At 42.5% G+C, this 16488-nt stretch overlaps 1 protein-coding gene across 1 annotated transcript; it reads right to left on the reverse strand.

The window, feature by feature from the left end:
* Nucleotides 1-50: 50 nt before the first annotated feature.
* On the reverse strand, nucleotides 51-3452 carry LOC311141095 (mitochondrial translation release factor in rescue-like; the record flags this gene model as incomplete). The annotated part of the gene is made up of 2 exons (XM_084176366.1): nucleotides 51-334; nucleotides 3237-3452. The coding sequence occupies 2 exons, from the start codon at nucleotides 3450-3452 to the stop codon at nucleotides 104-106; spliced, it is 447 nt and encodes a 148-aa protein (XP_084032492.1). The 3' UTR covers nucleotides 51-103.
* Between the last annotated feature and the right edge of the window lie 13036 nt (nucleotides 3453-16488).

The following is a 16488-nucleotide window of genomic DNA, read 5'->3' on the forward strand; positions in this document are numbered from 1 at the left end:
ACAGATTGATAAGAATATAATTGATTTCAATAGGTGCTCTTTATTTACAATACAGATCACGATGAGGTAGGACACATTTGTTGGATCAGTCTGAATTGTATGTTCATGCATCCTTTTCATCCCTTGGTTTGGAATCTGCCAACAGTGCCTCTTTGAACAGTTTCTTCTCCAAATTCTCTTTTGCCCTTTTCCTCTTGTCTTGTTTCCTTTGTATTGACTCCTTCTTATTCTTCATAATGTCGCGCTCTTCTCCCTTGTAGGTGACCTCACGATTCTCCCTCATTGTCTCCCGAGCTCTTTTCAGGTTTGTGTCCACAGATCTGGTTTGATGGCACTAAAATAGGAGAGAGGTATGAGAAATAGAAAATTGACAGATTATAGTACCTCCTAAATGGGAAACTTAACCCTTATGGGGGACATAAAATAACCCCATACATCAGATGCCCATGGCTCAGGAAGGATACTGCTAAGTTTCTCCTTGTTTTCCATGTGTAATATTGTAAGATTGGTTGTGTTATAGTCATCATGAACTAATACTGTATTTGCGGTAAACTTTGGAAGTATTGGAATTAGGCCAAAACAGTAGGCCTATATCTAAGCAGACCACCATAGTCCCTTTGCCCAAGAACACTAAGGTAACCTGCCTAAATGACTACCGACCCGTAGCACTCACGTCTGTAGCCACGAAGGGCTTTGAAAGGCTGGTCATGGCTCACATCAACACCATTATCCCAGAAACCCTAGACCCACTCCAATGTGCATACCACCCCAACAGATCCACAGATGATGCCATCTCTTTTGCACTCCACACTGCCCTTTCCCACCTGGACAAAAGGAACACCTACATGAGAATGCTATTCATTGACTATAGCTCAGCGTTCAACACCGTGGTAAGGGTAGGTGACAACACATCTGCCACGCTGATCCTCAACACAGGGGCCCCTCAGGGGTGCGTGCTCAGTCCCCTCCTGTGCTCCCTGTTCACCCATGACTGCATGGCCAAGCACAACTCCAACACCATCATTAAGTTTGCTGACGACACAACAGTGGTAGGCCTGATCACCGACAACGATGAGACAGCCTATAGGGAGGAGGTCAGAGACCTGGCTGTGTGGTGCCAGGAAAACAACCTCTCCCTCAACGTGATCAAGACAAAGGAGATGATTGTGGACTACAGGAAAAGGAGGACCGAGCACGCCCCCATTCTCATCGACGGGGCTGTAGTGGAGCAGGTTGAGAGCTTCAAGTTCCTTGGTGTCCACATCACCAACAAACTATCATGGTCCAAACACACCAAGACAGTCTTGAAGACGGCACGACAAAGCCTATTCCCCCTCAGGAGACTGAAAAGATTTGGCATGGGTCCTCAGATCCTCAAAAATGTATACAGCTGCACCATTGAGAGCATCCTGACTGGTTGCATCACCGTCTGGTATGGCAACTGCTCGGTCTCCGACCGCAAGGCACTACAGAGGGTAGTACGTACGGCCCAGTACATAACTGTGGCCAAGCTTCCTGCCGTCAGGACCTCTATACCAGGCGGTCTCAGAGGAAGGCCCTAGAAATTGCCAAAGACTCTAGCCACCCTAGTCATAGACTGTTCTCTCTGCTACCGCAAGGCAAGTGGTACCGGAGCGCCAAGTCTAGGTCCAAAAGGCTTCTTAACAGCTTCTACCCCCAAGTGATAAGACTCCTGAACAGCTAATCAAGTGGCTACCCGAACTATTTGCATTGTCCCCCCCACCCCCTCTTTTTATGCTGCTGCTACTCTCTGTTTATTATCTATGCATAGTCACTTTACCTCTACCTACACTACCAGTCAAAAGTTTGGACACACCTACTCATTCAAGGGTTTTTCTTTATTTTTACTATTTTCTACATTGTAGAATAATAGTCAAGACATCAAAACTATGAAATAACACATATGGAATCATGTAGTAACCAAAAAGGTGTTAAACAAATCAAAATATGTTTTATATTTGAGATTCTTCAAATAACCACCCTTTGCCTTGATGACGGCTTTGCACACTCTTGGCATTCTCTCAACCAGCTGGTAATTTGTTGGTTGTATGGCTACTTCGGGAATATGAACTCATCATGGCCAGAAAAGGTGCAATGATTATATGTATTATGTTTACAAATGAAATATTGTCTAGGCTACTCGAGATTTGACATTACAGTATTCGTAGCCTACAAACGTCAATGGAAAAAGTGAGTGTTCTACCGTTAAACTGCGCTTCAGATCGGATCGCATAGAGCAAAATACCCGTATCTATTTACTATTATACAATGGGTGGGTCTGGACTATATCTTGTGGAAGGATGAAATAGTATGAATAAATTCATCAAAATAACGTTTTTAATGAATATATGTCAGTCATTATTTGAATATGTTGGTAACCCTTTGTATAAAAGTTATAATGCCCTCAAAGCTGGTGTTTGGAGGAACGGTTTGGCCAATATATCCTCCAAACATCGGCTTCTCGGCCATTATCATTTAATTATACAACGGGTGGGTCTAATTCTGAATGCTGATTGGTTAAAACCGCATTTTAGCAAGTGTCTATTCCACAAATGATCACTGGCTAAATCTATGACATTAAAATGCCTATTTACTCTGTTCCATCTGACTGGGCAATCAACTGTCTCATCAGTCCAGCCAGGCAATTTATAAACTTGATCTCCACTATAAAAAGCATCTAGACATCTCGGCTGGCTGAGAAACGCTGCCTGTCTGTCTCTTCCCGACACATTCATTACTATGTGACAGCTGGAGATCGAATTTGAATATTGAAACAATGTTGCAAATGTCAGAGAGACAGACAGCAAAGTTTATACAAATCTCAGCTGTTGAAAACTAAATGTTAGTCTAAAAGAAATGTCAGATAATGTCTAGATGCTTTTTATAGCGGAGATCAAGTTTATCAATTGCCTGGCTGGGTTGATGAGACAGTTGATTGCGCAGTCAGATGGAACAGAGTAAATAGGCATTTTACCTTCATAGATTTAGCCGGTGGTAATTTGTGGAATAGACACTGTCTGGAATGCGGTTTTAACCAATCATCATTCAGGATTAGACCCACCCGTTGTTGTATAAAGCTGATTAAACTCGTTGCGTTCTAAACTGAAGATCATGATTAGTTGATTATTAGAGGCAGGTGTGTTAGCTGGGGCTGGGGTAAAAGTGTGACACCAATCAGGCCCCCGAGGACTGGATTGCCAATCCCTGTGTTAGACAATGCCACTTGGGATGTGCCTGAGCACCACACAGTTGCTGGTTTTGTTGGTCGCCTGACCACCAGGTCCAGACCCTCTCACAAACTGCTCGTCTTTATTGAGGACAGGGAGGTCAATGTAATATATCTTACCGGTGGACTGAACGTGTGCCAAGCCAACGGGTGGCACAGTGAAAGGTGGTCGCCATGTTATCCTCCCTGTCACTCTTGAGGACATTTAATGGGCATTTCCCACCCAAATTACGTGACAGCGCTCGGTTTGTATTTACACTCAGTTTACAGTGTTTCAATAACGCAGCGGACACATGTAGGTGAAAATAAAAAGTATACATTTGTATTTATGCTTGCAAAAATCATTTCCTGATCACGATACTTCATCTTCGGTGGGGTTTATCGGCGGTTGGCATCCAACGTTATGGTGCATTACCGCCACCTACTGTACTGGAGTGTGGGCCAGAGACAGGGAGAAACTAAATCCTACCTGCCAGCCCGTTGCTCTTAAAAAAGATAACATATTTGACACTATATCTAATGACGTTCTACTCAATATACTCTTTAAACTAATTTCCTGTATCCCCTTCTCCCTCATACTAGATCTCATCCTCTCTCTTTCTCTCTGATACTGCCCACACTGTAGCAATACATGCTCCACCGTCTCTGTTTCCTGGCAATAATCACTACATGCTCCACTGTCTCTGTTTCCTGGCAATAATCACACTTTCCTGTTGGATGCTTTCCTATCACGTTTAAAGTCTTATTCAACTGGCTGTGTCCCACCCTTAATCTTGTAAAAAATATCCTCCTCTGTTCTGTCCCTTCCTGCCGTCATCCCCTCCCCGACTTTCCTCTGTAGTAGAAATAATTGCCTGGCCTTAGTATCTCTATTCCACTGCTCCTGCCATCTCTGCATCACCACTGTCCATATCAGGCTTTCCCCTCTGCCTTGCTCATTGAAACATACAACATCAACATCCCCACTACTAAGGGCTTGTTTAGCCAGTACATCAACTGCCTCGTTCCCCTCCACCCCCACATGGGCTGGGACACAAGTAAATCTTATCTGTATACCCATCTGTCTAATCTTGCCATGGGTTTGTAGCACCTCATAAAGCAGGTCTTGTCTGCTACGTGAGCTAAAGGACTGGAGACTCATTAACACTGCACATGAATCATTGCAAATAACTACTCTGTCTGGCTTGACTTCCTCCACCCACTGCAAGGCCAACAGTATGGCCATCAGCTCTGCCGTATATACAGCCAGATTATTTGTAATACGTTTCTGATTACTATACAGCCTAAATCAATCAAGTTTACCGTCTACTTTTTCTTCCTCTTGGATTGGTGGCTATGAACCAACAGTTGCGCACTATCGCCACCACCTGGAGTGGAGTATAAGACGGACCAACACCTCAGTCAAAGATTTGTATAACTAACCCAAGATAGACCAGAGCCTGTCGTTTCCAATGGGAGCAAATTAATCATAATGGGCCGAAACAAGCAAGGAGGTTGGCAGAACCAATCACGAGCTAGTGGGATCCTATTGGCGCGTGCTAGCATTTATTTGCATATTTCCGTTATGGAACAGCTACTCTGTGAAGTGCACGTGTGCAATAACTTAATTCGCCCTTGCACTCCTTCTAAACAATTGTGAAACTTTGGCAAAGGGTAAAGTCTACATCTGTTTGGGGAAACAGTAAGACATCACCCTCCATATGCTAGAATTTGTTGACCTATTCACAATCAAACTTTGGTCTGTGAGGGAAGTAGATTTATCTAGTGTTTTTGTGAATGTGTGACGAAAGTATAGATAATAGTAATAGGCATTATCTCTCACATAATGGACAGCAGAGCAGCCTGGGCCTGATGAAGACTACCATGCACATTCCAGATGTTGACCAAGCACCCTTCACCCTCCCTTGCTCCCAGCCCAACAATCTTCTGTTGATCCATTAGTGGTAGGATCTGGGATGACAGTGTGGGATTATGTGTGATATTTCACATTTTTAAAACCAATGCAATTTGGTTGATAATGGAGTACTATTCCCTTAGACACCACAAACAGATTGGATCAGGTGACTCTCAGTTTTGTTTAGGAGGAGCTTGATTCTCCTATCTGTTGCATCCATATTATGTCACACAAGTGAGAAGGTTTCTGTGGGTTTGGCTCATAGACCATATATATAAAGGTCTGGCTATAAACAATGCAACAACATCTGTCTGCAAGGCCCCATGTTGCCTTAAAGCAGTGATCACCAACCGGTCGATCTCCAAGGCGTTCCAGTCACCGAACATTTCTGTAAAAAAGCCAATGATAAAGCCTTGCGTTCCTATTTTTTTTATTCGTTTCGCGCTTTGTCGGTAGATTCAGCAGCCCTAGCGCCGGGAAGGCAAAGTGTTCCCATTTTGAACCATTTCATGTGTCTGAAGCTAGATCTCAGCCTACCCGGCAGGCCCAGAAAGCAAATCAAGTGCACTTATAGTTTACCGATGGCCAATCAGATAGCTCAGATCGCCGTGACTGCAGTTTCCTTGAGCCATAGACTGTAAAAAGCCTCGATTGCACAGCGAAGCTGATACTGTGAGATTTCAAAACTCTGACTAGAGAGCGACTCAATGAATACAGCAAAGAGCTGCTGTTTTTATGTGTAAATTCATGTTTAAATTGTTAGTCAGCAGCACTGTCAACACTTTGTTCAACACCTTGTATAAGCCACAAAATGCACGTTCGCCCTACCTCCACACGCTACAACCAGCACTGCAGCGCCAGTGAATGAGTATAGCAAAGTGTTTCGATAAACTTGCTTTGTTATTATTAGCATATAAAGCGAACGCGCCAAAGGTTCCGTGGTCTAATCTCATCATGGACAACTTTAGCATTTTAGCAATTTTGCAACTAATTTACTTAGCATGTTAGCTAACCCTTCCCCTTCCCCTCACCCTTTAACCTAACTCCTAACCCAGCCTGATCTCATAGACTAGACGTAACATAGTACACGTAAATCCGAGAACCTAATTAATCTGCTATGTTACGTTTGGTATGGTTATGTGCATATAATGTGAACTTCTAGCAACCATTTTAGCTAACTTCTAGCAACCCAAAGGTTGCGTGTTCGAATCTCATCATGGGCAACTTTAGAATTGTAGCTAATTAGCTACTTTGCAACTACTTAGTATGTTAGCTAACCCTTCCCCTAACCCTAACCTTAACCATTTTAGCTAACCCGTCCCCTAACCCTTTAACCTAACTCCTGAACTTAACCCTAACCTTAACCCTAACCCCTAGCCTAGCTAACGTTAGCCAGCTAGCTAACGTTAGCCACTTAGCCGCCTAGCTAGAATTCTTAACATGTAGTATATTTAGCAAATTCGTAACATATTGTACGTTTTGCAAATTCAAAACATATAATACGAATTGTAATTTGTAACATATCATACGAAATGGGTGATGGACATCCACAAATTAATAAATACCATACGAAATTTAACATCTCATACGAAATGGTTTCTCTCAGATTTACGTGCGGAATAATACGAAATGCTCTGAGACCAGGTTGCCTAACCCTAACCTTAACCCCTAACCCTTTCCATTATAATAGCCTAGCTAATGTTAACGTTAGCCACCTAGAAACAAGAAATTTAAATTCGTAACATATAATTTGTATTGCAAATTCGTAACATATAATTTGAAATATATGATGGACATCCACAAATTAATACATACCATATAAAACGTAAGATATCATGCAAATGGGGGAGACAGATTTACATTTACTATGTTATGAGTCCATGTTCATTGTATAGCTATAACATTACCACTGTCATATGCACAAGCTGAATTTTTCCTTGACGTCACTTTATCCTTTCATAAGAATGCATCATATTGCTCTGTTTGCGGAAATGGGTTCTGCACGATCATTTGGCCAACAGGAGGCGCATTCCATTTGACCTGAGTGCGAGAGGGAACCAAGTTCATAGCTGTGGTTCACTAATAGCGAACAAGACTTGACCGCTCTCCGAAGCTCAGGATGGCGAGTGTAATCACCATATTTTCGCTATACTCTTGATTCAGGAGGATATACGGACTTCGCTTTTACCAGTGTTTGAATCCGCTGCACTTTCTGAGCGTCTCTTTCGCTTGAGGGGGAACTGAAGTGAAGGCAGAAGGCAACTCGTGTGTGAATTACTACTGGATACAGGGAAGTCAAGGACGTTCAGTACATGGCTTTTCCGTCGGTTAACTACCATAAAGCTTAGGGCCACCGTAGTTATTTGGGCAAGGAAATTTGAGGACTCGGATGCAGCTCGAGACAGATGATGAGCTGTCCCTAATTCCTGTTGTACATGAAGTCGTTAAACTATCAAACGGCCTCAAGACGAAGGAAAGGAAACTGTCTCAATTAATTGTGGGCTACATTGTAACATTTCAAGCTGGTATTAAATGCCACCTTGTATTCTACTTCTATGTCTGCTGAGTATAGGAATCAGCACGCGCTCTTGAAAAAAAACCGAGGGAACGGGCCAATGAACTTTGATTTTGGGTGAGTGATATAGTATTCTATTTCAGCGTACTGGTGTTTATCATTTTTATGCAGGGTATGTGACGAGCATGGGAAGCCATTAATTTGTGAATACCATGCCGCGATGTTGCTAGGTAACTGCCTTGGTGTAAAGAAGGTGGGTTTACTTTGGATCACAGTGAAAATCTCGGAACAATTTCAGTCCTTTCCCCCCACAGAGAACAGCAATTCAATATCCAATTGCATATGAAATGTTCACCATGTTTTCATCATAACTCACGCTCAGATGTAAGTGTATGTCTAGTAGTAGTAGGTGAATGATGCGATGCCATAACGGGGGAATGAGGGTTCGATTCCGGAGAGGAGCCTGAGAAACGGCTACCACATCCAAGAAAGGCAGTCAACAAGTCACCATCAACAATCTCTTCATCAGCACACTAAATAGATCAATTAATGCAGGAGAGAACTAATTAACAACTCTGGATTTGTTGAATGCTGTTGAAAAGAGACGCATTATAACACTTCAAACTATTCCTGAAAATGTAAATGTAAATGTATTCCCTCTGTCTGGTAATTGGTTTGGGGAACAGTATCATTGTTGCCTCAGCCTGTCACTTGTAGTGGTGCTTGTTATCATCTGAAGATTGTGTAACATGTTGCACATGCGAGTTGTTAATAAAATTGGAACACTACCTTTAATGTCTTGAGAATCTGCAGCTTGGATTCAGTACTAATTCATCATGCATACCTTAGCCCAACCCATGCTTATCTCTAGAACAGGGATGGGCAACTGTGGGCCACAAAATAATTGAACTCATCCTGAGGGGCCGCTGTGGGTCTGTATACCCACACATGCAGTCAGAGCCGGCCCTAGCCTTTTTGGGGGCCCTAAGTGAATTTGCTGCAATTCTACCCATTTTGCCATGGGGCGTAAATACATTTTTTAATATGATATCTGAGTGAGAGTGACTACATGTTTAGATTAGTCAATCCAGCAAAATTACCAATCTAAAATGTTTTAGTTGACATGGGCAAATTGAGTGACTGTCAGTGACTGACATAACGAGAGAAACTGCTGATGCACAACCACATTTTGAAATTGCACCTGGTGTATTCTACTATATATATATTTTTCTTTATTTTTTAAAATACTATTTTATTTTATAAACAATACAAAACATGCAAATGACAACATCACATCATTATCACTGGAAAATATTGACAGTTGAGTTTTGATATCATTTAAAAGCTTCTTTTTTTTGACAAGAATTGTCGTTTTTTTAACCTTTAACATCAATTATCTTAACGCTTAAACACCTATTTTTTATTTTTTGCATATGTTGTAGTTTAGACCCTAATTTCCATAATCTGAGGTGTTTGTTGTGCCTGCCATAGGTTGAGACACAGCATGCTATAGAATACAGGGTGGGTGTCATTTCAAGCAGAGAAATATAATTCATACTGCAATTTTGCACAGATCAGTTATCCATGCTGGGCTTGTGGGAACTAGTTTTGTATCGTGATTTAAAGTCGTAAGGTCATTGATTTATTTATACAGTTGAAGTTTACATACACTTAGGTTGGAGTCATTAAAACTCGTTTTTCAACCACTCCACAAATTTCTTGTTAACAAACTATAGTTTTGGCAAGTCTGTTAGGACATTTACTTTGTGCATGACACAAGTAATTTTTCCAACAATTGTTTACAGACAGATTATTTAATTTATAAATCACTGTATCACAATTCCATTTAGTGACGGTAATTAGGCTTCTCCAAGCTTTGATGTTTCTGCTGGTCATCAGTAGCCTACCAAACTTGTTAACTGCCTGGTACTCAGCACTCTATTGTCCCTCTAAACACTCTGACATCAATGCAAATGTAATCGAAAATCTAATCAAACACTTAATGAGAGCCCATGAGCTCATGTTGCGCAACATTTCTATAGGCTAAGAAATTGCGCGAGAAAACAGTGATGGCCTCTATATTAAAAAGAGGAGGATCAGCTTTCTATTGGCTAGGCCTACTTTATTTATTTCTCAACTTTCCTAATATTAAGCACATTTCTGTTGTAAAGATAAGCAGTATAGCCTACCTGGCTGGCATGAAAATGAACCACGGGAAAAGCGTCCTCCATTCGCTATTTAAGTGCATAGATGACCTGTTTCGAGACAGGTGCATGATAATGGTGCATTCTAAATCAAAACAAATTTCACACACACTACTGGTCAAAAGTTTTAGAACACCTATTCATTCAAGGGTTTTTCTTTATTTTTACTATTTTCTACATTGTAGAATAATAGTGAAGACATCAAAACTATGAAATAACACATATGGAATCATGTAGTAACCAAAAAAGTGTTAAACAAATCAAAATATATTTTGTATTTCAGATTCTTCAAATATTTACATTACATTACATTTACATAATTTAGCAGACGCTCTTATCCAGAGCGACTTACAGTTAGTGAGTGCATACATTTTCATACTGGCCCCCCGTGGGAATCGAACCCACAACCCTGGCGTTGCAAACGCCATGCTCTACCAACTGAGCTACATCCCTGCCGGCCATTCCCTCCCCTACCCTGGACGACGCTGGGCCAATTGTGCGCCGCCCCATGGGTCTCCCGGTCACGGCCGGCTACGACAGAGCCTGGATTCGAACCAGCTTTGCACGCTCTTGGCATTCTCTCAACCAGCTTCATGAGGTTGTCACCTGGAATGAATTTCAATGAACAGGTGTGCCTTCTTAAAAGTTAATTTGTGGAATTTCTTTCCTTCTTAATGTGTTTGAGCCAATCAGTGGTGTTGTGACAATGTAGGGGGGGTATACAGAAGATAGCCCTATTTTGTAAAAGACCAAGTCCATATTATGGCAAGAAAAGCTCAAATAAGCGAAGAGAAATGACAGTCCATCGTTACTTTAAGAAATGAAGGTCAGTCAATTCGGAAAATTTCAAGAACTTTGAAAGAAAAACCATCAAGCGCTACGATGAAACTGCCTCTCATGAGGACCGCCACAGGAAAGAAAGACCCAGAGACACCTCTGATGCAGAGGATAAGTTCATTAGAGTTACAAGCCTCAGAAATTGCAGCCCAAATAAATGCTTCAGAGGTCAAGTAACAGACACATCTCAACGTCAACCGTTCAGAGGAGACTGTGAATCAGGCCTTCATGGTGGAATTGCTGCAAAGAAACCACTACTAAAGGACACCAATAAGAAGAAGAGACTTGCTTGGGCCAAGAAACACGAGCAATAGACATTAGACCGGTGGAAATGTGTCCTTTGGTCTGGAGTTCAAATTTCAGAATTTTGGTTCCAACCGCCGTGTCTTTGTGAGACGCGGTGTGGGTGAACGGATGATCTCCGCATGTGTATTTCACACCGTAAAGCATGGAGGAGGATGTGTTATGGTGTGGGGGTGCTTTGCTAGTGACACTTTGTGATTTACTTAGAATTCAAGGCACACTTAACCAGCATGGCTACCACAGCTTTCTGCAGCGATTTGCCATCCCATCTGGTTTGGGCTTAGTGGGACTATCATTTGTTTTTCAACAGGACAATGACCCAACACACCTCCCAGGCTGTGTAAGGGCTATTTTACCAAGAAGGAGAGTAATGGAGTACTGCATCAGATGACCTGGCCTCCACAATCACCCAACCTCAACCCAATTGAGATGGTTTGGGATGAGTTGGACCGCAGAGTGAAGGAAAAGCAGCCAACAAGTGGTCAGCATATGTCGGAACTCCTTCAAGACTGTTGGAAAAGCATTCCAGGTGAAGCTGGTTGAGAGAATGCCAAGAGTGTGCAAAGCTGTCAACAAGGCAAAGTGTGGCTAATTTGAAGAATGTCAAATAAAATATATTTTGATTTGTTTAACACCTTTTTTGGTTACTACATGGTTCCATATGTGTTATTTCATAGTTGTGATGTCTTCACTATTATTCTACAATGTAGGAAATAGTCAAAATAAAGAAAAACCCTTGAATGAGTAGGTGTGTCCAAACTTTTGACTGGTACTGTATATATCAACATGGTAAATGCATGTTTACTTAAAGCAATTCATTAGTAGGACCTGTAATAAGTCATGGCCAAACAGCATTGTATATTTTATTGACTCCATTTAGCCTAATAAAAAGTATGTTCATAAGCAGTTTATAAGAAGACCTTCAAATACAATTATCTGTTGATGTCCTTGTCAAAAGGCATCAACTTGAATTGTTGCCATGCTAATGTTTGAATTAAGCCTCTGCTTAATTCATGCTACTTTTGGAGCTGTAACATAGGCCTACATTGTAATAAAATGCGTTAAATATCACTCCCCCACTCAGCCTATCTAGAACACCAGTGTTTTCTGCGTTACTGGCATAATCAGATTTGCATTCAGGAAACAAAACAAGACACACTTCCTGTCAGTTTAGATTTTCTAGACTTTCAGAGCTGTGCGGTGCATGTTTTTGTTCCTTTTGAACCTCTGTATAATTTGAGCTGATTAGATACAAGATACCATGAGATCTCTGAGTAGAGAGCATGATGAGCGTAGATCGCAGAGTGCACAGACTCAACACAAACGAGCTTACAGCCTAAATGTTCCTTCTTGGGGAAACTCCTTAGATGGTTTGTAAGAGGTGCTTCATGTTAAGCGCAACTTTCATGTTATGTACTCTATGTGCACAACTGGTTTCAATATATGTCCTAATTGTACTGAAGTAAAATATTTCTATATGTGTTTACTCAGCGACCATTTACTGGACTATGTTCATTTTTTTATTCTGCTTTGGCTTGTCAGAGGCTATCACTGTAACTGAATCATTCTCAAGTAACAACCTCTTCTCAGTCACCAAGTCCACATCAATAACTAACTAGGCTGTGTTCCTGTGTGTTTATGTTTGTGTGTGTGTAGGTCTATGTGTCTTCATTTGCTTGTTGATTTGTGTGTGTGTTGGGTGTTTCTGTGTGGCCAGCAAGATACAGGGTAACCTGGAGCGCCTCTTAATTCCTTGAGTGTATTTCTGGCTTTGACATGTGTAATTTCCCACTGGCACTCATGCAAGTTCTATTTTGTACCGGAGCAAAATAAAGGTGAGAGGGGCAGGAGAGCGTCTTGGCCTGACTATATCAGCCTCAGATGACGTGAACGTCGATTTTAAGGCAGCCCCCCGCACCACTCTGATTCAGAGGGGTTAGGTTAAATGCGGAAGACACATTTGGGTTGAATGCATTCAGTTGTACAACTGACTGACTAGGTATCCTCTTTCCCTTTCCTGAGCCCCACCCTTCCGCTACTCTCACACTCCCTCCCATGCACCGCCACTCCCCCTGGAGGATGCATTATCTCTATGGGCCAGATAAGATGCAGTGCATAGTGTCTGAGATATACAGGCGTTTATGTAGCTAGTTGAACTGAAAGGACCACAATCTCACTTTTATGACCTCTGATGTGTCCACATTCCATGCGTTCCTCGTCAACCTTATTGACCAAAGACTGTGGCTCTATCAATTTTGTATGGTACTAGTCAGCAAAATATGTTAGCTACAGGCGTTGATGTCATTGGCACATGGTTCTTCTCTTACCACAGTTCATTGGCTGCTGTGTAAGAAATGTAAAAAGTGCATTGTTCTACTGGTTAAAAAAATTTGTCATGAGTTGAATGAATATCTGCATGTTCTTCATGACTTCAGAGATGGGCTGCTTCATAATGTGACTATGAAGATAGACCACAGATTTACGTAAAGTTTCTTCCTGTGTTTCTATATATGTGCTGTTGTAAGTGACATTTGCATTTGTGCCTCTGAGTACCAGAGTTTATTACAACAAGCCTCCTTGTTTTAATGTAACATTTTTACCACGGTTGGTCCTTGAGGTGGTTGTCGTGACAATATTTTAAATGCGCCATCATCATTTACTTGGGTGCCAAGTACTGTCTCCTTCCCCACTGAAGTTTTAGCCTAAGTCTATGGTGCAGGGTGGATTATTATTACGTTTTTATCCCTCACCTGTGTAATCCACATCCTCTCTCCTGGGTAGTTTCATTTAATTTCAATCCCTTTTTGACTGCACACCTGAGTTGAACAACTTTTTTTATATATATTTGTCCATGGTAGAAGTGGTCAGAAAGTAATATTTTTGACCTGAATGCCGAAACATTTAGGAGATGGAAGTGCATAAATTCACCCATTTTGCATACATCACCCTACCATGAGACATCCATGTCTTTATCACTGGAAAATATGAACTGTTGAGTTTGATATCATTTAAAAGCTTACAAACAGGGTTGTCAAACTATTTGATAATTTCTTGAAAAAAATGTTTTTTTAATCCAAATTGTAATTTTCTTTAACCTTTTTAATGTTAGTTCTCTAATCAAATCAAATCAAATTTTATTGGTCACATGCGCCGAATACAACAGGTGCAGACATTACAGTGAAATGCTTACTTACAGCCCTTAACCAACAGTGCATTTATTTTAAACAAAAAAAGTAAAAATAAAACAACAACAAAAAAAAGTGTTGAGAAAAAAAAGAGCAGAAGTAAAATAAAGTGACAGTAGGGAGGCTATATATACAGGGGGGTACCGTTGCAGAGTCAATGTGCGGGGGCACCGGCTAGTTGAGGTAGTTGAGGTAATATGTACATGTGGGTAGAGTTAAAGTGACTATGCATAAATACTTAACAGAGTAGCAGCAGCGTAAAAAGGATGGGGTGGGGGGGCAGTGCAAATAGTCCGGGTAGCCATGATTAGCTGTTCAGGAGTCTTATGGCTTGGGGGTAGAAGCTGTTGAGAAGTCTTTTGGACCTAGACTTGGCACTCCGGTACCGCTTGCCGTGCGGTAGCAGAGAGAACAGTCTATGACTAGGGTGGCTGGAGTCTTTGACAATTTTGAGGGCCTTCCTCTGACACCGCCTGGTATAGAGGTCCTGGATGGCAGGAAGCTTTGCCCCAGTGATGTACTGGGCCGTACGCACTACCCTCTGTAGTGCCTTGCAGTCGGAGGCCAAGCAGTTGCCATACCAGGCGGTGATGCAACCAGTCAGGATGCTCTCGATGGTGCAGCTGTAGAAATTTTTGAGGATCTGAGGACCCATGCCAAATCTTTTTAGTTTCCTGAGGGGGAATAGGCTTTGTCGTGCCCTCTTCACGACTGTCTTGGTGTGTTTGACCATGATAGTTCGTTGGTGATGTGGACACCAAGGAACTTGAAGCTCTCAACCTGTTCCACTACAGCCCCGTCGATGAGAATGGGGGCGTGCTCAGTCCTCTTTTTTTTTCCTGTAGTCCACAATCATCTCCTTTGTCTTGGTCACGTTGAGGGAGAGGTTGTTGTCCTGGCACCACACGGCCAGATCTCTGACCTCCTCCCTATAGGCTGTCTCATCGTTGTCGGTGATCAGGCCTACCACTGTTGTGTCGTCGGCAAACTTAATGATGGTGTTGGAGTCGTGCCTGGCCATGCAGTCATGGGTGAACAGAGAGTACAGGAGGGGACTGAGCACGCACCCCTGAGGGGCCCCCGTGTTGAGGATCAGTGTGGCAGATGTGTTGTTACCTACCCTTACCACCTGGGGGCGGCCCGTCAGGAAGTCCAGGATCCAGTTGCAGAGGGAGGTGTTTAGTCCCAGGATCCTTAGCTTAGTGATGAGCTTAGAGGGCACTATGGTGTTGAATGCTGAGCTGTAGTCAATGAATAGCATTCTCACGTAGGTGTTCCTCTTGTCCAGGTGGGAAAGGGCAGTGTGGAGTGCAATATAGATTGCATCATCTGTGGATCTGTTGGGGCGGTATGCAAATTGGAGTGGGTCTAGGGTTTCTGGGGTAATGCTGTTGATGTGAGCCATGACCAGCCTTTCAAAGCACTTCATGGCTACAGACGTCAGTGCTACGGGTCGGTAGTCATTTAGGCAGGTTATCTTAGAGTCCTTGGGCACGGGGACTATGGTGGTCTGCTTGAAACATGTTGGTATTACAGACTCAGTCAGGGACATGTTGAAAATGTCAGTGAAGACACTTGCCAGTTGGTCAGCACATGCTCGGAGTACACGTCCTGGTAATCCGTCTGGCCCTGCGGCCTTGTGAATGTTGACCTGCTTAAAAGTCTTACTCACATCGGCTACGGAGAGCGTGATCACATAGTCATCCGGAACAGCTGGTGCTCTCATGCATGCTTCAGTGTTGCTTGCCTCGAAGCGAGCATAGAAGTGGTTTAGCTCGTCTGGTAGGCTTGTGTCACTGGGCAGCTCGCGGCTGTGCTTCCCTTTGTAGTCTGTAATAGTTTTCAAGCCCTGCCACATCCGATGAGCGTCAGAGCCAGTGTAGTACGATTCAATCTTAGACCTGTATTGAATCACGTGTGTCATGATGTTTTATGGAACCTGTAGCTATCCCAGCTAAAAAAGGTTGCAGAGGTATCTGGTGAGAATGTACTGTGTTCTGTGAAGCCTGAAGTTTGCCTCTGTAGTGTTGTTTTGCCCTAAATGGTATTGAGTTTTAAGTTTGGGAGGTGGGGGTGTGTGTTGCCTTGTCCGGCTTGTAGAGGCATCTGTACATCATGTTTTGTGGGGTAGGTTCTTGTCAAATTTGCAGCCAAATCCTTTGTGGGAGTGACATGTCTTGTCCAATGAAGCTGTGTTATGTGGTGTCATTCTAAAGGGCTGGTTGGAGAGAGGTGACGAGCCCAGGTACTCTGGGACCCACCATCTCCATCAGGGAAGTGCACAGCTATTAAAGCAGAAAATG

The sequence above is a fragment of the Coregonus lavaretus genome (genome assembly GCF_964263955.1).
Source record: "Coregonus lavaretus genome assembly, chromosome: 14".
In the NCBI taxonomy this organism is placed as follows: Eukaryota; Metazoa; Chordata; class Actinopteri; order Salmoniformes; family Salmonidae; genus Coregonus; species Coregonus lavaretus.